The following is a 23,056-nucleotide window of genomic DNA, read 5'->3' as shown; positions in this document are numbered from 1 at the left end:
TAGTGGGTGACCTGATAAAGTAGGAACTTTAGCAGAAAGGAAAGGGAAAGGGACCCTCATTGAGTTGCTAGGCATGGTGTTTAGATACCTTAACCAATGCCGTTGTATGTTTAACAACCTTGGGAGTATGTGGAATTCTTATCATTTTCACAGATGAAGAGACTTGGACACAGATTAACTGACCCACTCAACAACATACAGCTTTTAACCTGGTCAACTTCTACTCACCCCGTAGGTGTCAGCTTCCCTGCTCCTCCATTAGAAGCATACAGCACCACAAGTCTGTCCTTTGTGGTGCTTGTCATAGTGGGAACTTTTTACTTATTTCCCTCATTAGTGGATCATCTGCTTTCCATCCAAGATGTGAGCTCCTGAGTGCAGGGACAGTGTGTTTTCAGCTCACCTTTGTATCCTTCGTGCACACAGAAGGCCTCACATCTTGACGAATCACTGACTGTAGGAGGTAGAGCTGGGATTCAAACTCAGGTCCATCTGACTACTAATAACCTATCTGTATAAGGTTCTCTAAGATGCTCTTTGAAAAGACACTATAGACAGGCACAGTATTAAAACAACCGCTATCCTTTCTGTCCTGTGGGTAGAATGAGGGGTCACTAGGGAATCCTTGGGGAAATCTGCAGTCAGCTTGTTCAGGTATCCATCCTTCTGTCCACTCTTTTGATCTTTTGGTTCTCCCACCATATCTCACTGATGGACTTGCAGCCTGGAAAATGCCGTATGGCCAGGGATAGAGGGAGGTAGTGCCGTGCCCCAGACTTCGTTGTAGAGGGCCTGATGTATTCATTAACTAATTCCCAGTTTCATTTTGACTCTTCAACAAAAGTATAACAGAAATCAAGGTAGAGAGGGGGATCGCACACAAAGGAAAATGCAGAAATGTCATTTGTATACCACGTGTTAACTTTGAGTGACCCAGCTTTTGTTTTTAACCAAGTACATATATATTTTTAATTCTTCTAAAATGTGTGTTCTCTCAGACAAAGACTTTTCAGAGGTCTGTAGTCGTTCATAAAATAGATTTGTTCAAATGACCTTTTTCCATTCTTATTTGCACTGCCAAATCAATATGTTCTTAGTACTTGCACATGCAAAATTTGTGGCCGTGCAGCTGAAGCCAGAAGGCTCTTACATGTCTTTGCAGTGAAAGGGACCAGGAGGCGGGGAGGTGAGGCTGGCAAGGGGACACCGGCCTCTCCCAGCTCTTCCAGACCTCTACTGCTTATCTCACACTTTGCTGGACCCTGCTCAGCAGGGTGGGTGAAAGATAGGATTACAGGCAGAAATTGTATTTGCTTTTGTTTAGTGAAGCCAAAGGCCTCAATATTATTTTATGAACTCAATGTAAATGACAACTGACGTGAGAAAGAGAGAGTTGCAAGAGCTGCATAGTGTCATTACAATCACTAGAGACTGCAGGATGTACATATATATATATTTTTTAAGTTGTCTATAATAAGTATCTTTACCCTCTCCAAAAAGACCAGAACCGATTAGAAGAAGAAAAAGATGAACTTGAAGCCCAAAATTCTGTATGCATGCCAAATACTGACGTGAAAAACATTTGGCATCTGTCTGAAAAGACACCAACAAACCGTTAGCTTTTTATGGCTCAACACTCTCAAATCTTGCGCTCCTGTATTTCACTTAAACAGTCGCTCCCTGCAGTGCATACTGACTTCGATTTTGAGTAAAATTTAGCATTCAAATTTATAGCCACTTTGAAAAGTCTGGGCTTATTTAGATCACATAAACCTGAACAGATTCTTAATTACAGCAGCCCTGATGCATGTGAAGAATCTGGGTTTCCAACAAAACTTTCATGTAGGTTTTGCCACATTTCTGAGATGCATTCTTAGCCAGGAAAATGGCATTAAAATCTCACTATGTTTTACTTTAAATCAGTGCTCCCCAGAAGAGATTTTAGTATATCCTAAAAAAGCACTAAAATGTTTTTGTTTCTTTGTCGTTCGTGCTTTTGCATTTTTTTTTTTCCTTTCTCGAAAATCTAGTGTCATTGAGAGAAACGTTGGCTCCTTCAAGCGATCTCTATGTGTTACGCTGCGCGAAGTGCTCCTCTCTTGCTCATTTGAGCGGGCAAAAGTCACCTTTGTTTGCGAGAAAGAAAAGGCCTGATTCAACGAGGGCGAGCTTTTCATTTTCTGAAGAGTTAAAGCCTGGGGTGTTTTTAATGTTTTAATCTCTGTTTAAGAGATTTCTGCTACGAGAGGAAAATTGATAACATTTTTACCTCAGCAAACTGCCAGCAAACTGGCTCTGCTCTAATCCCACGTTTATAGTGATTTATATTCTCCGTGGCAACGGGCTGTAACCTCAGAGCGATACCACTGCGGTGTAGATTGACTGCATTCCAAATGCTGGAATCACATACATAACGTTTTTACTTTTAAATAATATTCAGACACCAGAATAAATACCATATGTGCACTGATACTGGTTACAATGGAACCTTGTCATTTCTTGTGAAGGAGAACATTCTTTGTTTCTGATTCCTGTTTGAAATAAGTATGCAAAAGATAAATATGTACAGTGACAGCATTTGGAGAAGGCTTAGGTAATTACACAGCTTAGGATGTTGCTATGAGTCCTTGAAATGTAGTATTTAAAACTGAAAATATCACTGCATGTTGCCACCATCCCCTAGTGACACACATGAGGGCACAGGTTGGCAACTGACATTCCTGGTGTAGGGTGTAGTTTTTATATTTATAGCTACAGCATGCCGCAGTTAAAGGACATCTGTTGAGAAAAAATTACCTCCATGAGCACTGTTCATAGGCACAGTGAGACTAACATGCTGATGACATCGTAACCGGGAGAGTAACACATGTGATAATGGCAAAGGATAGATTGATTGGAAAGCTATAATTCAGCTGCGAGGCCTAATGTTGTCTGAAGCCACAAGAGCAGAATTAGGTGGCCTGACATCATCAACATACAGATAATCAATCTCTCCAGATTCATATTTTTCCACATGATAGTAAAGATTTAAAAGTTTCATAAAGTTTAGAAATATCTCCCAAGTCATGCGTTTTTAGATTTTTGTTTTTATCCATCTTGGTTGGAATTCTAATCCACTTAGACATATTTTTTAAATAGATGTGGTAGAATGCCTTTCATACTTGTACATATGTGACAGGCTCCAAGTTGATCCACGTTTGCTTCTCAGGGAAGCATTTCATTCCAGGTTTGTGTTATTACCATCGACCGGGTTATTGGATTAGTGCTTATAACATTTTTATAATATTTTATAGATGACAAAACCCTGGGCGTTGGTACTGTTGGCTTCTCTACCCCTCTGCACCCCCACCCCCACCCAGTTCTGTGAGGTTTGCCCAGAATATATAGTGTGAGATTAATGCACGCGTAATACATCACAGTGTATCTCTGAGAGTTTACCCAGTAGGCCCTTCAGAGGTTGGGTAGGTCTTGCATCTGTTCCTGGAGTTGTTTGTAGAAGTGTTCGCCGTCATGAAAATGTTCAAAAGGCCTGTTTTGGAATTAGGTAGTTGTGAGACAAATATTGGACCTCTAACTCTTTTTTTTTTTTTTTTAACATATTGTCTCTCCTTTTCAGCTTTTCGGATGATCCCTTATCCCTTGGAAAAGGGGCATCTATTTTACCCTTACCCAATCTGTACAGAAACAGCAGACAGAGAACTGCTTCCATGTAAGTTTCAACCCCCTATAGCCCTCTCTTCAGCCAGTAAGGTTGCTGTGACTAAAGGTGGGGTTGGGAAGAGGTGGGGAAAGCTGAATGCCTATAATGTGCCTGGTCTTTTAGTACTCTTCTCCTAAACCTTCCAGTGTGGGATAACATATGGTTAAAGTGAGTTATGTGAGTGGGCTCGGATTCCTGTTTCTCTGAGTCTCTACAGACCCAACAAAGGAAAAGATTCTAAAGGACTAGTATTTAGATGAAGAGGTATCATGCACTGATTGGCCTGAGCCTGGAGACCCCTAGTTTGAGTGATATTCAGGCAAGATGCTGGGCTGGTCCATTGTGCAGGTTCTGCTGGAGCTCTCCAACTGGTCCAATGTGGCCCGCACAGACTAGGGCCTGAAGAAGAAGCTGAATTCAGGGGGAGCTCCAGATGAGTCACAAGCGGGAGGGCAGCCCCGGGACGTGGCATCCCTGCAGAGGAGGCGCCTGGAGGCTGTGGCCAGAGGGGTTTCCTGTGAGCCTCTCAGGGGTGGGACTAGTGAGCTGGAGTAACGTGTGCAGAGCCCACGTGCAGCCTCAGCACTGTATCAAGGCTCACGAAAGACGAACCCTGCCCTCGAGTGCCTTACACACGAGCAGCCTAATGGCCCACACCACATGTGGAAGATATTATTATGGTTACTGTAATAGAACATTGTTTTGACAATTCGGACTAAATAGTTATTATCGAATCATACTGTGTACAAGGCTCATGTCCAGGCTTTTCATGTGGCCCTGACTTAGGACATATTTTTCTCCTTCAGATAATAAGCTCCAAATCGTGACTCTTCTCTCTTTCACCTCCTCGCTCCTGCCACCCCCTTCCTTTTAACAACCACAGTCATATCAATAATAGCTCATAGCTATATCGTATGTAAATACTTTGCCCTGAGGAACTGTGTAACTTTGGAGGCCTGGGTGCATAGTAAATTTCCAAACGCCGACATTATCGAGCCAGTCGTAAATCTCCATGTGGCGGGGTCTGGGTGCAAAACTGATGACTGTCATCCAATTAAAGTAGCGGGAGGTGCTTAGTTTCCTTGTTAGCCAGACCCCATGTGGAATTTGTTACTGGGGGAACTGGGAGAGCTCAGTGATGCGGTCCTCCTTGTCCAAGTCTCCTTGTAAAATGAGTCTGGTGCCTCCCACTGCATTACGTTTGATTTCAGAAATCCCTATTATGGGCCCATACTTTACCTTTTGACTCCCCTTCATGAAGATCCTGGTTAAAGTTTCAGTTTTCTGGAAAATGCAGTGTTTAAATGTTTTAATTGGGTCCAGTTAAATTTCTGTGAGAACAGAAGAATTAGGAAATTGTAGTTCTTAAAAGAAATTTTATAGGGATAATCTTGATAAGTTCTAAAATTATGGCTCATAAGTGTTTAATTGAATATAATGATCAAAGTGATCTCTTCAGAAAATCTTTTGGGGGGTTCAGGGCAGAGGGTGAGGGTAGGAAGAGGTCAGGTGTTTTAAAGGAGCCCCTGTTTTGCACATGGAAAGTGCAGCTGTTGCCACATCAGACTCTGAGCATACCTCCAACCCTGTGTTTGCAGCCTCACAGGTTGACTCAGCTGGATTCAGGTCTGTGGTTTGTCCATCCAGACCCTCTCTGCCCTCTGGTTTCAACAGTATGGACTACTGTTTAGGACTCTGAGTCACAAGAGCTGATTGGTAGAGGAAAGGCCTTCAGATCTTAGCTTTCCTGAGGCAAAGGGAACAATTTCTAATTAGGCTTCTACCCTTTGGGTTCCTTGAATGCCGCTCCTCACAACTCCCCTCCCAGGGCCCCAGGCAGGTGGGTCTTCCCTCCTCTGTACAGACCAGCCCCTCCCCCTCTTAGCCAGCAGCCCCCACTCCCTATAACCCAGATAGTCACAGGCAGCCATACAAGGAGCAGAAAGCTGGGGGAGCCCATTCTCTTGGCTTTTGTACCACAGCTTTTTGGTTTTTCTAAAACCCAAAGTTTGAAGTTTAAAAGCTTGAAAGGCACCCTAAAGAGCACCATTTGTTTGTTTATTTATTTTTGGTGTTTGTTGGAAGTCTATTTATCATGAAGAGTCTCCTATAATTGTGCGACATGACCGCCGCTGCGTGGACCCTCAGTTCAGCCTTTGCAGGCTGAGGAGGCCAGCACCCAAGCCCCCCGCTGAATACCTCTCGATCAGGGCAGCACCCTCCACTGACATACTTACAGCGTGCCAGGAGAAAATAGTAGCTAAACTAATAGCGCCTCATCGTCGTGGTGGAAGAGCTACAGAAAGCTGAAAATGTAGAGAGGATTTTTTTTTCCCCAATATACTTGAGTTGGGATTTTCCAGGTTTTGTACAATGAACATGCATGCATTTTATAATTTGAATGAGGTTTAGCTGTTTTATTTGTGTTTGTTTTTGAGAAAGGAATACTATATATTAGACATAAATGATGCTACTGGCCCTGCCCTGGATGTCTGACATCTACAAGACAGCCCTCTCCTGCTCCTAGACAGGGGGTTGAAGGCTGAACATGGACTTGAGAGAAGCAGATAGGCAGCCAAAGGCCAGGTCAGGTGTTTGAGTGTGCTCTGTTCATGTCCTACATTTTTCATTGCTAGCTGGCTCCGTCCAAGCTCTATAGAGTCTGTGCCACCATACAGGAATTTCCTGAGAAGGCAGTTCACTCCACCCTCATATTTCCCTTTTGGTCTTCTCCACAGCTTTCCATGAAGTCTCAGTTTACCCAAAGAAGGAGCTTCCCTTCTTTATTCTCTTTACTGCTGGATTGTGTTCCTTCACAGCCATGCTGGCCCTCCTCACACATCAGTTCCCAGAACTCATGGGGGTCTTCGCAAAAGCTGTGAGTATTTGGCAAGAGAAGGGCCTTGGGGAAGTAGCATGAGGGAAACTGGGATTGTCATTTACAAATGATATGAGCCGGTATTGACCGTTTGCTCACTGTTTAACTTTCATTAGCATCATAGGGTTGAGTGTCAAAAAGAGTGTGGGTTGCTTGTTAATGCATGCTTTGCCTCATTCCACCAAAAAAAAAAAAAAATTTCAACTGTGTCCAAAAAAGTATGAGGTCCACAAGGATAAAATATATTTTTAAGGGAATCCTAGCAAATGAAAAAATGTGTGGGAAATTCGTTTTTATATAAATTGAATGGCATTAATTCTAATCTTTAGATATTTGTGGGTCTTTCCTTCCAGAAGGATGAGATTTATATTTTCAAAGATGATGAAGTAACATTTTTTAAATGGCTACAAACCCTTGGCTTGTTTGGGGGATGAACTGAGAGGGTGTGAAGGGCTTGTAGTATTAAGAAGTAAACCGACATGACATTTAGAAATATGGAAATCCATTAAGAGTCGTTAGGTAGGTTGTGGAGAGTAGCTGTAATAAGAATAGCCTCCTGCATTGACAGCCAAGAACCACTGTTTCCTTGTTGAAAACTGCACACGCAGTGAGGATAAGTTTACTGATTTTGCTGCAGATGAGTTTCAAAGAGAAGGAAAAATGTATGAGTTGTGTCCCTGGAACGCCATTAAGATTTCAAGGAGAGTGGAGTCAGCAAGGATGATTTCTAACGTGGCTGGGTTGATTTAATCCCTTTCCAGATGATTGACATTTTCTGCTCGGCAGAGTTCAGGGACTGGAATTGCAAGAGTATTTTCATGCGTGTTGAAGATGAACTGGACATTCCACCGGCACCTCAGTCTCAACATTTTCAAAACTGAATTCATCACTCTTCTTCTCCCATCACCGAAACCCCTCCTTCTCCTGTATTCCTGACTCCCACCAGTAATGGCCCTGCCATCCACCCAGTTACTCAAGCCAAAACTCGGCAGCCGTCCCAGGCTCTTCTCCATCTCACTCCCTGCATCCGATCTGTGTCGGCTTCCACAGTCTGTCAGTTCTAACCTCCTCTTGCCATTCAGTCAGTGTGACTCAGCTGTCCTGCCCCTCCTTTCTCTTCCCATGGCCTCTTCTTAGTTTAGGGTCTCATTATTCCTTGCCTGGACTCCTACAATAGTCTTAACTGGTCTCCTTGCTTCCAGTCTTATCCTCTGGCAGCCTGTGTTTCCTACTGACTCAAGAATGATCTTTCTAAATTGCACATCTGAGCATGTCACATCCCTGCTTGAAATTCTCCAGTGGTTTCCCACTAACATCAGGATAACGGTTCAGCTCTTTAGTATGGCATACAAGGCCCTTTATGATCTGGCCCTTGCTTGGCTCTTCAGCCTCATCTCTCCCAACTCTTGCACAGACATCACCCTTGGGCCATAGTGAATTACTTTCCATTCCCCAGATGCACCTCAGTGCCTTTGCATGTGCTGTTTGCTCTGCATGGATGCCCTTCACCATTACCACCCCGACTTGTCCACCCTACTAACGTCTCTTCATTCTTGTACACTCAGCTTTCCATAAGTTTCTTCCATGCTGAGTTATGTGCCTCTTCTCTATGATCCCACAGTCTTCCATGGATACCTTTATTGTATTTTAATTGTTGCAAACTTGTCTGTCCCTCCTTTAGAATGTGAGCTCCTTGAGGGCAGGACTGTGTCTTCCTCATCTGTGTATCCCCAAAGCTTTGCTCAGTGCTTTGGAAATAGTAGGTTTTCAATAAATGATTATTAAATAAATAAATGGTAGTGGTTTCTGCAGAAAGAATCAATGTAAAACTCAGATACAGCTTAGCATTTCTTCTCTTATAATCATTGATGCTCAGAGCTGAAATGGGATCTTGAACAAATTCCCTTCAACAGTATCCCTGATGGAGACCATCTAAACTCTTCTTGAATATTTTCAGTGACAGTGAGCTCACCTCTTTAACATTAAAGTCCCTTCTATTATTGGAACCCTCAGAACTCCCTAATACTGATAAAATATGGCTCCCTTTCGTTTCCTATTATTCCTATTCTACCTTCTGCAACTGCACTAACAAATCTACTTCCTCCTGTACATTCTTAAGACAGCTGATACATTCATGGCCCCCTCTAATCTCTAACTGACTGCCTTCTTCTCTTTTCTCCAGGCAGAATATCTTAAATTCCCTTAAGTCTTCTGTACATGGCTTGATTTCTAAACCCAGTACCACCCAAGTTGCCTCCGTGGATGTGCTCCAGTTTACAGGCCTACACTCTTCATTATTGTCTTCTACTCCCAGCCCAACCTCTGAGTAACAATTTCTTGCCCAAGCTCAGAGTAGGTTAGAGTGCAACATAATAAAATTGAAAATAAGAATATATTTACATTAGACTATTGTTGTTTCTCCCTTTTATTGTTCTTCCTTTAACTTTTTTTTAAAGCACAATTGTAAAAGTATGTTATCAGTCTAGTATTCTCCATTAAACTCACTAATAGCACTTGGTAGGAGTTTTGGGGTAGAATAAAGATTCATAGCCCCTAGGAGCCCTGGTGGCGAAGTGGTTAAAGAGCTTGGCTACTAACGAAAAGGTCAGCAGTTCAAATCCACCACCTGCTTGTTGGAAACCCTGTGGGAACAGTTCTGCTCTGTCCTATAGGGTCACTATGAGTCAGAATTGACTCGACAACAATGGGTTTGGTTTTTTGGTTTGGTGAGTGTGCATAAAATTCACACATTCCCACCCCCAGAAATTCAGAATCTTAGTATCTAGCACTCTGTATTCTTAACAAGAACCCCTGCAGGTACTGCGGATGCACTTGAGGCCACTCTTGCTCCCAAGAACACTAGCGTCGAGACAGCGGAGCCTCTGCGGAGCCATTGTACGGGTGTGGGCGTGCTGTCGGAGCTGCCCGGGTGAAAGTGTTGACCCTCCTTCTGTTAATCCGTGATTTCACCCTGACTCGACCTCAAAAAGGAGCGCTGGTAGTGCAGTGGTTAAACTCTTGGCTGCTAACCAAGAGGTAGGCAGCTCCAACCCACCAGCCACTCTGGCTTTGTGGGAGAAAGGTGTGGCAGTCCAAGGTTTACAGCCTTGGAAACCCTATGAGGCAGTTCTGCTCTTTCCTGTAGGGTCTCTGTGAGTCAGAATCAACTTGATCGGCAGTGGGTTTGGTTTTTTGGTATACCCTGAAACCATCTAGGGAGCTTAAGGCATGCTGATGCCAGGGCCCCAGCCGGGGACTCTGACTTAATTGGCCTGGGTGCAGCATGGGTATCTGAGCTTCAAACGCTCCCCAGGTGGTTCTAGTTGAGAACCACCCTACTGAATGAAGTGACTCACCTTCAGATACATAATTGGTGGAAATGACTTTAACCCTGGAGGTGATTGGGACGTGTGGGGGATGGTAGAGAGAATACCTGGGGTTCTCTGGGAAAGACAACACAGCTGCTTTGTAGAATTTCGGAGGGTGTGCTTGGCACAGACATCATACAAGGGGCCCCACTCCTTGTTTCATGTTTCTGAAGCTTTAGTTTTGAGTTCAAATTATGCATTAAATGAAATATAAAGATGCTTTCAAGATCCTTGTATTCTGTACTCTGCCATGGTGTGGTGGTCTGGTCAGCCACCCATAATTTGAAAATGTAGTTAGGTAAGTTTGCCTTTAAAGCTCTGTCAGGAGGGTCACATTTATCTTGCCCTTCAGTAAGGTTTAGCACTTTCCAGAATGTTTGGAGAGACTTGGAGGGGAAGGAGATGGATGGCCTGAATGAGACAAGCTCCATCTCCCCCTCCACACCACCCTGCCCCCAGAGTCTTCTCCACATTTTCCCCTTGTCACTTCATCAGGACCCTCATGGAGCCCCACATGCAGGTTATCACGGCTGCCCTATAGGCTGCCTGCAACCATTTGCAGCTTGTGAAGTGATTTTCTCAACTCCCGCCTGAGATAATGTCCCCAGGATAATGACTTTCAGGAGATGCAGGGAAATTGCTACGCCACCCCCCAGGCTGCCAGCAGCTTGGGAACGCTCCAGTGTGTTTACATGTTGATATGCAGCTGGTAGGGAACCCCACATGGAAGTGTGAGCAACTGGAGAGGAGTCAAATGAGAGGCTTCCCCTGGCTCTCCCCCTAATCTAATCAGCCTCAACGATTTAGGACTAACTCTTCCTAGGATGTTTGGTTACCAAGATAAGGTTGCTCATATAAGTAAGTGATCTTTCCAAACCCAGCCCTCGTAGAACGTGGGAAGGTCAGCATTCTGACCCTTTCTGCTTTCAAGGGCCCTGTCTTTCCTCCCATGGCCTCCCTCCTTCCCTGAGACGAGCCCCACTGACTCCTGCCTCTCGTCTTCACTTATAGGCCCCGACCTCTTTGAAGTCTGATATTGATTACAGTGAAATGTCAATTGTCTGATTGCAATAGGGCACCTGGAACTTATTCAGATAAGCAGAGGCGTTTCGAATGTTAATGAGGCATGTTGGGAGCCGTGACCTTCTTCTAAATAATGGTGTTTCTAGAAAAGCTGGCTCAGGGGATTGAAGTGTCACTCTCTTTTTTATTATCTCAGTTGCTTTTTCTCACCACAAGACACTGATTGAATTATGGTACATTTTGGTCAAAAATTTGACCGAGTATCTCTGCCCTCTGGACAGAAGTTTTGGACATAGAGATAGATGGGCTGTTCCAGGGTTGTCTGGTGTTACTCATTCAGACTTAACTTTTCAGGCAATAAATTTCCCCCTAAGCCTATAAGTGAAACTGCTGTTTCTCTTTGTGCATCGGTTGAGTCTCTGGCCAAAAAGTGTTGACTGGTTTTAAAACATGAAAAGAAACACAGAGGAGCATCTCAAGTAAGGCATTCTCCTCCAAACAATTTGTATTAAATAGTGCCTGCTGAAAGCCACTGGCCATTATCTGGTTACTAAATGAAAGGGCTTAGCAGTTTAGGACACCCAACTGCATTGTCTGCTGCTTCCTTGTCAGTGTCGGGTGAGGAGGAGGATGTAGGGAGAGGTGCTAAGGTAGAAGGTAGCTTAGTACACAGGTTCTGCAAGAGAATCAAGACCTCTAGGAACACAAAACCAAACCCATTGCTGTCAAATTGATTCTGACTCATAGCAACCCTATAGTCAGAGCCCTTGTGGCAAAGTGGTTAAGAGCTCAGGCTGCTAACCAAAAGGTTGGCAGCTTGAATCCACTACAGGCTCCTTGGAAACCCTATGGGGCAGTTCCACCCTGTCCTATAGGGTCACTATGAGTCAAAATTGACTCAACAGCACGCAACAACAGCAGCAGCAACCCTATAGGACAGAGTAGAACTGCCCTATAGGGTTTCTAAGGCTGTGATCTTTAGACCCTGGGTTTTCTGGGTTAATCTTTAGAAGCAAGCTGCCACATCTTTTTCCCAAGGAGTGGCTGGTGGGTTTAAACCATTGACCTTTCCGTTAGCAGCCAAGCACTTAACAACTATGCCACCAGGGCTCAACTCTCCTAGGAATGGTACATTCTAGAGTGGAGGAGAGAAATACATGCAGTGGCAGCATTGGGGCTTAATTCTTTTGCGGAACCTGGTGGAAGAGGACAGGTGTAATCCAGGGAAGCAGGGATGCTGTAGCGTGCTTGGCAGTGTGGGAAGAGGGACAGTGAATGGATATCAAGCAGGGTGAAGCTCTCCTCTTCATTTTTAAAAGCCATGCTTTTGCACTTTTTATTCAAATCGGATCAGTGCCCAAAACAAAGCAGGGAAACCAAAAAAAGCCTTTATTCTGAATGAACTTTGTAACAATGTCTCCATTCACTCAGATGTAAGTTGAGGCACCCCGTGTCCCACATTTTAGTGTGTGCAGTTGCTCAGAGTACAGACTTTGATACTTTTCATCGCATTCCTCTGCCTCATGCTGTTACTTCAGCAGTTCCTTTCCCATTTGGTCACAACCTTGTGTCTCTACATCCATTTTGTTCAAGTGTTTAGGATATGATAACCTCAACAGCCATATTACTTTACTTATGGAACCCCATCTTCCAGCTCCTGTCAGAATCTCTGATTTATATAGGCCACTTTAGCACTTAGCTCCTCTTTATGGAGTTCAGTATTATAGGCAAATGATGTGTTCTATGGAGCCTTTGCAGTCTCTCTCTCTCTCTCTCTCTATATAATATACATATATATAAGATTTGAAGGCCAAGTGAATTTGGGGAACTTGCCTACAATACCCCTTCTTGAAGACCCACCATCCAAAGAACATATGATTAGTAGAGGGACCCGTTTAATACCTTGTTAGACCTGAGAACCATGTCCCCCTCTGCATAGGATACTCCCATCCTGCATTACGCAGCTATACTCTAGGTCATGTAGGCATTGCTATGCAGTGAACAAGGGATTGGGACAAAGGACCCCATGGTACAAGAACCAGGTGTTGGACCCTAGTGAGGCGCTGTCTTGGTTGAACAGATCAAGGGAAAGGAAACCATCAAAACACCCCTCTCAGCCCTGGCTGGGGTTAGGTAGGATGCCTCTTCTTTCAAATGCTGGATGGTTTATAGAGTGAGGATTCTTCTTCACAAGAACTTAGAGTAGATGTGAGATGTTAAATGAGTCTCAGACCAAGGCACTTGGCTTTCTTCAAAGGCACAGATAATGAGCATTATTCTCTACTAGAAAAGCAGAAGTGAAAGAGCTCACAAAGGTTCCTCAGCTCAGAGCAGCACCTCTTCAACAGGGACATGCGCCCCAGGGAGTAGCCTGTTTGCAGCCTTCCCCAGGCTCCTCTGAGGCAGCCATGAAGTAGGCCCTTCAGAACTGAGCACAGGCTGCCGGTGTGCGGGAGAGGCTAGAATCCCAGAGCAATTAACAACTATATAATGAACTTGACCTTTTCCTTTTAAAGTGAGTTCCACACCCAGCTAGGAGAGCAGGTAGTCTGAGTTGTCACTGTGTTTTAACCTTCTGCCCACTGGCCACCTGTCTGTAGTCCCTTTTGATGACACAAGGCATCTGCATGGGCAGCCAGCAAGCTCGCAGACTGATTGGAAGACCCCAGCTGTCAGAGGAGTGAAGGGGGCTGTCAGCAGACACTTCTTGCCTTATCTAACAGAGCCCAGGGGCTGGGACTCAGGTTTGATAACCAGCCTCTGTCTCCTATAAACATGAATATGAAATTGTATGCCTTTCGAGAGTTTCATAGCAGAGAGACTTAAGATGCACGTGTGGGTGGGAGAGGTTCATTGTGTACTCGTGAAGAGATCTCTCCTGACGTCTGTCTTTCTGGTTTCCTTGCAGTTCCTCAGCACTTTGTTTGCCCCCTTAAACTTTGTCATGGAGAAAGTCGAGAGCATCCTCCCATCCAGTCTGTGGCACCAGCTGACCCGGATCTGAGGGAAGCCCTCTGGCTTCTGCTCACCTCCCCAGCTGGCTGCCATCATCTCTTCCGTGCCAACTCCCCGTGGACCGCAAGAAAGCATGACTTTGAAAAGGGGAAGCCATTCCGAGACTTAGAAACGTTCATGGACTGTCTGTTCCATATTAAAAGCTGTTTTTTGTTGTACAAAATTCATTGATGTTCAGTTCTATTATATTTTGCCCTCAGAAGAGAAAAAAAAAAAGTCAAAAATAAACTTTTGTGTATTGCAGCAACCAGTTGTGTCTTTCTATATCTTCTAGCCCTAAAAGTGTTGTTCCAAACAAACCAATGGGTTTACATTTAATTCGCAAGGAACCAGCCCAGCCGTGTGCTAAATGCCACACCATGGTTTTCTTTGCTAATGGACCTCATCCCAGCAGGCTCTTAAAAACACTTACTGGCTTGGAAAATGGGATCCGTCAGCCTCGAACTGAGTGTCCTCATAGCCAAATGTGGAAAGACATTTCCAGAAGGAATGACAGGAAGCAGGTATGAAATGAAATGTATGCACCACAACAGGTTGTTCCAGCCCAGAGACTACTTGTCGAGTGGTGGTCAACACTGTCAGTCCAGGAATCAGTTCATTTTTGCTCCTGTGAGAAAAAAGAATCTCTGGTGAGAAGCTACAATCCCAGCAGTCCGTGGTAGAATCTGACCACTTCACCAACATTGCCATTTTTATTTATTAAACATAGACAGTACTTTTTTAAAAAAATCACGTTTACATTCTCAGTGCTTCAATGGGAGCATTCTTTGAGTATTTCAGCGATCTGAACCAAAATGATCATTTGCCCTCACCACCTTGAAAAGCCTATGTGATTCACTCCTTGCTAAGGATCCAGCAAAAGAACAAAAGGAAACAACATAGAATCTTCCATCTGAAAAGTACCTTTATTTAAAAATCCCAATCCAGTGCTTAAAAAAAAAAAGACTGTCCTTAGCAAGGTTTGTTTCCCTTTTTTTAGCATTCTACGTCTGTCCCCACTGGTGTTAAGATAGGTGGTGCATGAGGACAGTCCCACACCACATCTCCTTCCCAGTTGGGCTTCCTGCTGGTTCCTGATCTTCATCCAAGCAGAGTCATGTTAGCAGATGAAGTTTAGGTGTACAAGGGCCTTGCATGCTTCTGGCAAACATTTCTTTGTACCTGTTTTGGGTGAAGCCCTGGTGGGGATATTCAGCTGACTCCTGCCCTTCACAAAATTACCTAGTAGGTAGTTGATTCCCACATACATACCAGTATTGTTGCTCTCAGGGGTAGGGTCCATGTCTGTCTTGTTTATCCCATTATCTCTTCTTCCCTCAACAGAGCCCTTGACATAAAAAGTGGATGCTCAAATGATTTGTTGAATGGATTGATGCAGTGCATCATAGGTACAAATAAACTTTTATTTCATGTTCAGAGGAGAGATATTGGTTCCAGCTGAGATGGATCAGGGAAGGCTTAGAATTGTAATTTTGAGCTGGAAGAAAAAATAATAATTATCTAAGGTAGTTCTTTGACTTACTAGACGAGAATACTAAAGCCCAAAGAGGTTTTTACTTGCTTGAGTTGGGACTCCAGATTGTGCTTAAGCCTTGGATGAAAGAGTTCCCAATACCTGTAGGCAATGGGAATTTGAAGGGGCCCAACTCAAGTTGTTTTAAACGCAGGTTGCAGGAGATGGATAATGTTTAAGCAGAGGAGAGAAAGGGTGAAGGACATTATTGCAACAGTCCAGGGAGTCTTCAAAATCAGTTGCTATCAAGTTGATTCTGACTCATGGTGACCCCATGTATATCAGAGTAGAACTGTGCTCCATAGGGTTTTCACTGGCTGATTTTTCAGAAGTATCTCGGCAGGTCTTTCTTGCAAGGAACCTCTGGGTGGACCTGAACCTCCAACCTTTCAGTTAGCTGAGGACATTAACCGTTTGCACCACCAAGGGACTCCCTAGTGAGTCTCAGACTCAGGCAGTGAGGATTGTAGAGTAGATACAGAAGAGGTGGGAGAGTGTCGTTGATGAGAGACTCCAGAGACAGAATCCATGGTGCTTAGTTTCAGGGGACACCTAAGTCAATTGGTATAACCAAGTGTATTAAGAAAACGTGTATCCCACTTTGGTAAGTGGCATCTGATTAAAAGCTAGCAAGCGGCCATCTAGGATGTATCAATTGGTCTCAACCCACCTGGAGCAAAGGAAAATGAAGAACACCAAAAACACAAGGAAAATATGAGTCCAATAGACAGAAAGGGCCACATAAACCAGAGACTCCATCAGCCTGAGAATGGAAGAACTAGATGGTGCCCGGCTACCACCAATGACTGCCCTCACAAGGAACACAACAGAGAATCCCTGATGGAGCAGGAGAAAAGTGGCATGCAGACCTCAAATTCTCGTAAAAAGACCAGACTTAATGGTCTGACAGACTAGAAGGACCCCAGAGGTCATGGTCCCCGGACTCTCTGTTAGCCCAAAACTGAAACCATTCCTGAAGCCAACTCTTCAGACCAAGATTAGACTGCACTATAAGACACAAAATGATACTGGTGAGGAGTGAGCTTCTTAGCTCAAGTAGACACATGAGACTATGTTGGCAGCTCCTGTCTGGAGGCGAGATGAGAAGACAGAGGGGGAAGGAGCAGGTTGAATGGACATGGAAAGTACAGGGCGGAGAGAAAGAAGTGTGCTGTCACATTTTAGGGAGAGGAACTAGGGTCACATAACAACGTACGTACAAGTTTTTGTATGAGAAACTGACTTGAATTGTAAACTTTAAAGCACAATTTAAAAAAAAAAAAAAGAATCCATGGTGCTTGACAACAGATTAGATGTAGCAAGAAAGGGAAAAATGCAAGATGAGGAGACGTTGAGCATAAGAGTCTATAATAATGGCAATACTGTTACCAAGAGTATGGAAGTTGAAAGGGGAACGATTTTTTTTGACAGAAAGCGATGGCTTTTTTCATTTTGCCTGGCAGACAATTGTAAATTAGTGTTTAGAGTTTAAGAAAGGTTAACAATAGAAATACTAATTTAGAAATTGTATAGAAGAGTTTCATTATTCATCTTTTTTTTTTTTGAGAACCTACTATGTGCCAGGATCTGGAATTCCAAAGTAAAAAGACGTAGTACCGCTCTTGAAGGATCCCAGGCAGCTGGAGAGGCAGGTGTGTGACTAAAGTAGCCAGTGAGAAACAACCCTGTGAGAAATGAGCTCTGTGAAACAACTAACATAATGCTCAAGATGAGAAGTGGTGGAGGACATCCCAGAGGAGGTGGCCCGGGCAGCATTCCAGGCAGAGGGGGACAACATAGACTCCATGGTGGGAGAGAACGTGACCTGTCCAGCTCCCTAGGGCTGAAGCATGGTGCAAGTGATGGGGGAGTCACTGAAAGATTTGCTCAAGGCTAGGATATAGTCAGATTGGTTCATCTACAGAAATTCCTCTGGCAGAAGTATAGAGGATAAATTGGAAAGTAAGCCTGGATATGGGAAGACAAATTAGGAAGCTAACTTAATAGGAGTCCCTGGGTACTGAACATGGTTAATGCTCTCAGCTACTAACCAAAAGGCTGGATGTTCGAGTCCACCCAGAGGCACCTTGGAAGAAAAGCCCGGTGATCTACTTCTGAAAAATCAGCTATGGAAAGCCCTGTGGGGCACAGTTCTACTCTGACACACATGTTGTTACCATGAGTTGGAATCACCGTGACAGCAACTGGTTCTGGCGCTTCTCTTTCCTCATTCCTAATTTTGCATGTTTCTCTCTTTTTCTGCCTTATTCAGCCCCAGAAAGTTATCTATTTTATATGAAGAAACAAGTTTTAGATTTACTGATGCATTCTACTATTCTTTTTCTTTTGTATTCTATTATTTTCAGCTTTTATCTTTATTAATCTGCTCTTCCAAGTCCTGTTTATGCAGTGGTGAAGCACTCAGCTGCTAACCAAAAGGTCGACATTTTGAACCCACCAGCCGCTCCGTGGGAGAAAGATGTGGTAATCTGCTTCCGCAAAGATTACAGCCTTGGAAACCCTGTGGGAAAGCTCTACTCTGTCTTATAGGGATGCTGTGAGTGGGAATTAACTCGCTGGCAATGGTTTAATGTCTCTTATTTATAAGAATTATAGTTTTTTCTCATTTCTTTAGGTGTTTGGTTCATTTTTATTCTTTCTCTTTCAAGAAGGAAGGTATTTAAAGCTAGACATTTTTCTCGCACTTAGATTTTGCTATGGAGAGCTCCCCTTTTCATTCTTTTCTAGATATTTTGTAATTTCTGTTTTGGTTTCTTCTTATTTAGGAGTGATTACCTTTGGGCATTGCCAAATACGGGGTAGTCTCCAACTTACCACGTATTTGAGGTGTGACAAACAGCGCTTACGGCCATCTGTTTTTTGGGGTTTTTTTTTGGTACATCTTGTAATATGCACTACATACAGTGTTGCAGTGCATAATTTTTTTTATAATTTTTATTGTGCTTTAAGTGATAGTTTACAAATCAAGTCAGTCTCTCACACAAAAACCCATATATACCTTACTCTCCCCCTAATGAGACAGCCCACTCTCTCCCTCCACTCTCTCTTTTCGTGTCCATTTTGCCAGCTTCTAACCCCCTCCACCCTCTCATCTCCTCTCCAGGCAGGAGATGCTAACATAGTCTCAAGTGTCCACCTGATCCATGAAGCTCACCCCTCACCAGCATCCCTCTCCAACCTATTGTCCAGTCTAATCCATGTCTGAAGAGTTGGCTTTGGGAATGGTTCCTTTCCTGGGCCAACAGAAGGTCTGGGGCCATGACCACCGGGGTCCTTCCAGTCTCAGTCAGACCATTAAGTCTGGTCTTATGAGAATTCGGGGTCTGCACCCCACTGCTCTCCTACTCCCTCAGGGGTTCTCTGTTGTGTTCCCTGTCAGGGCAGTCATCAGTTGTAGCCGGGCACCATGTAGTTCTTCTGGTCTCAGGATGATGTAGTCTCTGGTTCATGTGGCCCTTTCTGTCTCTTGGGCTTGTAATCACCTTGTGTCCTTGGTGTTCTTCATTCTCCTTTGAGAATGTGTTGAGACCATTTGATGCATCTTAGATGGCTGCTTCAGTGCATAATTTTTTCGTGTTCATTCTCAGATGTTCACTTGCAGATGTTTATATGTAATGTTTCTAACCCACAAAGACAATGATTGGATTTACAAAAATACTGACAATAAATGGCAATAATAATGAAAACTGGAAAAAAAAAAAAAGTATTCAACTTACCTCAGAACTGACTTATGAAGGAGTCATCGGAACAGAACCCTGTCGTAAGCTGGGGACTACCTGTGATTGGAAACTTTGATTTTCTGTATGTATTTTAAATTTCACCTTTCTTTAGTACAAAGCTTCAGGGGCAATATTAAAATTTTAAAACACAGTATGTGCTTTCCGCTGGCTCATATTTTTCTACTTCTGCCATGACCATGGGCTTCATCAAGCTGAAACAAACCCTTTTGCCAAATCACCAGGGGCTGAGCGAACACAGGCAAGCGTTCTTCCAAGTTAGTGCAGCTGCTCCTCTATGCTTTGCTTAAAATGAGGGAGGAGGGTGCGTTCACATCACGTACAGTGGATCTTCATTATTTGCAGATCCTGTATTTGTGAATTCACCTAATCGCTAAAATTTATTTGTAACCCTAGACCAATACTCGTGGTGCCTTATAGTCATTCACAACCTGCCCAGGGCAGCAAAAATTTGAATCACCCAACGTGTGACTCCAGCTGGATGGAGCTGAGCAAGGCAAAGCCCTGCCCTCTTATTTCAGCTTTCATACTGTAAAGAATTCTTTTCTTTTTATAGTATATTTGTTGTGTACTCTCAAGCTGATTCCAACTCATAGTGACCCTGTAAGACAGTGCAGAACTGCCCATAAAGTTTCCTAGGCTGAAATCTTTACGGGAGCAGATCACCAGGTCTTTTCTCCCACAGAGCCACTGGGTGGGTTTGAACTGCCAACTTTTCGGTTAGCAGCCAAGAGCATAACCATTGCACTACCAGAGATCCTTACAGTCTATTTAGTGACATGTCTTTCACATTCTTTGTGCTTCTTGTTGATGCTCTCACTGTTTAAAATGGCCCCCAAATGTACTGAAGTGCTGTCTAGTGTTCCTAAACCCAAGAAGGCCGTGCTGTGCCTTATGGAGAAAATATGTGGGTTAGATAAGCCTCATTCAGGCATGAGTTATAGCGCTGTTGGCCCTGAGTTCAATGTTAATGACTCAACAATATGTATTAAGTAAGACGTTTTTAAACAGAAACACATAGGAACCTAACCCTGTATTTCCCTTAGGCTCATGGGTCAGTAGTTGCTAATTCTGTGTTTGTGGTGACTTTATAGAGCGTAACCACCACAAATAATAAGAATCGACTGTATTTGGGTCTGCTCTGCAGTAGTGACTGCTTGGACTATGCTAGGAATTGAAATTTTCAAAACAGAGGAGGGGGCTTTAGACAAGGGCTTGAAGGGACTAGTTTGTCAGCTCTGGCTTCGGCGATCAAGGATGGCTGAGGCAGGAGTTGGCTGAAGCAGAAATGTCCAAACAGAGGCAGACTGATGCTTTGTCAGCAGTGTTCTGGAGAGCTACAGGATGCTTAGGGGGCAGATGGCTTTGAGGCAATATCTTTATCTCCCCTACGGTAATATCTATAATCCTCTAATATGAGCAATACAGGCAGAAAGGAAGACAGTTACCTTCCCTTCTTTCTCCAGCTTGTCACCTGTTACGTCCAACTCAAGCCAATTTCACAATCCCTAGGTCCTCAGTCCTTAAGCCGTCTCAGGAAGAATCCCTTAGAAAACCTCAAATGATCATCATCAAGGGGCAACAACCCTGAAGTTGGTGTGCGTTTGTCAGGGGGAAAGTCAGTAAGTAACAATTTCAGAGGGTCTGCAAGGATTTTTTTTTTTTTCTTTTCTTTAAAACCACTGGCATCCTGCTCTAAGTTGCCCTCCCACCAAGCTGGCAGGGACTTCATCTCAGTCATTAGTGGACTGGGCCCCTCCTCCCAGATTGGGTCTGCACTCTGATAGCTGGTGACCCTATCATCAGTCTGACCTGGTGACCTCTGACGGCATGGTTATCCAAGTCCTCAGTGTCCCTGATGCCCTGTGGCACACATGGCCATAGCACCTCCGCTCCCACGGGCACCTCGCTGCCGCCCCCTCTGAGGTCTGCCTGCTGCTTGCAGGTACAAAGACTGCCCCTTAGGCCTCTTGGCTCCTCCCTTCTCCCCCAGAACACCCAGGATGATCTCCCCAGTTGGGGCGGGCCCTTCCAAACACAGGCTTTCTCAAGCTGCTTCTGTTTCTCTCCCTGACGGCTTTCAGGTGCCAAAGAATTACAAAATCTGGACTGCTGCTTGAGATGACAAAAAGGGACGTACAGGAAGAAAATATGCATTACTATCTCAAAAATGCCCTACAAATCAAAGATAGCTTCCTTCACATCCAGTGTGAATTAGATTACTTTGTTCACTCATTCCTTTATTCAGTCGAAACTCTTTGAGGACCTGCTGTGGGCCAGGGGTATCCAAGGGTTCCCCCAAGCGCACCATGAATTGCGTCACTTCTTACACTGCTTTAGTTGTGTGTTTACTTGATTGCGTCCTCCTCTGGACTGTAAGGAATTCGAGTTCCAGGTTATGACATATTCACTTTCACATCCTCGTGATCTAGAGCTCACTATTCTATATTCTGGAAAATAGAAGCTCAGTGTGCATTGGTAGGAAGACTAGGTACTCGGGGCGGGGGGAGGAGCGGTGACCCCAAACCGGAAGTGAGAATTGTTTTATAGTAGTCCAGGGGAGGAAAAAAAAACTTATTAAAATAAAATTTCTTTTTCTTCTTTTCTTGCAAGTGCAGCTTAATGAGGGAGATTTTGTGAAAAGTTTCCCAGATTTAAGTTTTATCTGGGCGGTATTATTTCTTCTTGTTCCATTGTCCCAAATGATGGTCGTTGAAGTTTATGGTGTGCCAGTTCCATGCGAGGTACTTGCTGTGCAACACCTCTTGTAATCCTGCAAGCCACTCTGTGAAGTGGGTACTGATGTTGTCCCCACTGAGAATCTGCTGAGTCAAGGAGCTGGGGTTTGGATCCCTGAGCGCCTTGGCTCTGGGCACCATGTGGTGCTACTACAGGCTGCTCGTCCACCTATCCTACCTCCCTGTCTGTCTAGTTTCTCTAAGTGGAAGCAGATTAATCATCAGTGGAACTTTGGTTCTATGAAAACGTACACCAGGGACCAAAACCAAAAAACCAAATCAGTTGCCTTCTGGTTGATTCTGACTCATGGTGACCTCATGTGTGTCGGTGTAGAACCGTGCTCCATAGGGTTTTCAATTGTTGATTTTTCAGAAGTAGATCACCAGGCCTTTTCTTCCAAGGTATCTCTGGGTGGATTCAAACTGCCAACCTTTTGATTAGTAATCAAGTTCTTAACAGGTTGCACCACCCAGGGACTCCACACGAGGGACACTGCTTCTCAAATACCCCAGGAAGGTATAGAGCCTGAACAGATCGTAAAAACAAGGTGGACTTCACATTTTTCTTCCCATTCTAGCCATATATGTTACGATAGGAGATAGGGGGGCTAATGTTCCTGGATTAGATGACATAAGCAGAAAAACAAATTGTAACGCTGTGGGCTTGAAACAGGAAGGGGATTCCCCTGGTGAGCACAGACCAGTGTTTCCCACAAGCTTTGAGAAACATCAGTCCAATGTAATGCTTGTTTCGGAAACATTGCAACCATCCTCTTGTGAATTCCCGATATACACTAACATGTTGAAAACCTTGAGAAGCCTCCAAACAGTCAACAATTACTTTAAAACAAAGATGAAAATATAAGGGGTCAAGGAAACTAGATGAATGGAAACTAAAAAATTTAGCTGGACAATGAATAAGAAAGGCCAGAGAAGAATGGATGCTTTTTAATTATGGTGTTGGTGAAGAATATTGACTATACCATAGACTGCAGAAGAATGAACAAATATATCTTGGAAGAAGTACAGCCAGAATGCTCCTTGGGAGCAAGGATGGTGTCAT

At 44.0% G+C, this 23,056-nt stretch overlaps 1 protein-coding gene across 9 annotated transcripts in view; it reads left to right on the top strand.

The window, feature by feature from the left end:
* The window catches only part of ST7 (suppression of tumorigenicity 7), a 323,008-nt gene extending 308,785 nt beyond the window's left edge, over positions 1–14,223 (top strand). For 4 of the 9 annotated variants that reach the window (XM_049894439.1, XM_049894438.1, XM_049894437.1 and 1 more), the window contains exons 14-16: positions 3,617–3,709; positions 6,439–6,578; positions 7,340–8,635. In XM_049894439.1, the coding sequence (XP_049750396.1) occupies positions 3,617–3,709; positions 6,439–6,578; positions 7,340–7,459 (353 nt within the window). In that variant the 3' untranslated portion in view covers positions 7,460–8,635. Of the gene's footprint in view, positions 1–3,616; positions 3,710–6,438; positions 6,579–7,339; positions 8,636–13,877 lie in introns of those variants that run through there. The other 5 variants (XM_049894433.1, XM_049894436.1, XM_049894432.1 and 2 more) reach the window with 4 other exon arrangements.
* The last annotated feature ends 8,833 nt before the right edge of the window (positions 14,224–23,056 follow it).

Source organism: Elephas maximus, chromosome 8, assembly GCF_024166365.1.
Source record: "Elephas maximus indicus isolate mEleMax1 chromosome 8, mEleMax1 primary haplotype, whole genome shotgun sequence".
NCBI classification, from domain to species: Eukaryota; Metazoa; Chordata; class Mammalia; order Proboscidea; family Elephantidae; genus Elephas; species Elephas maximus.
This window is presented reverse-complemented; position numbering and strand designations above follow the sequence as displayed.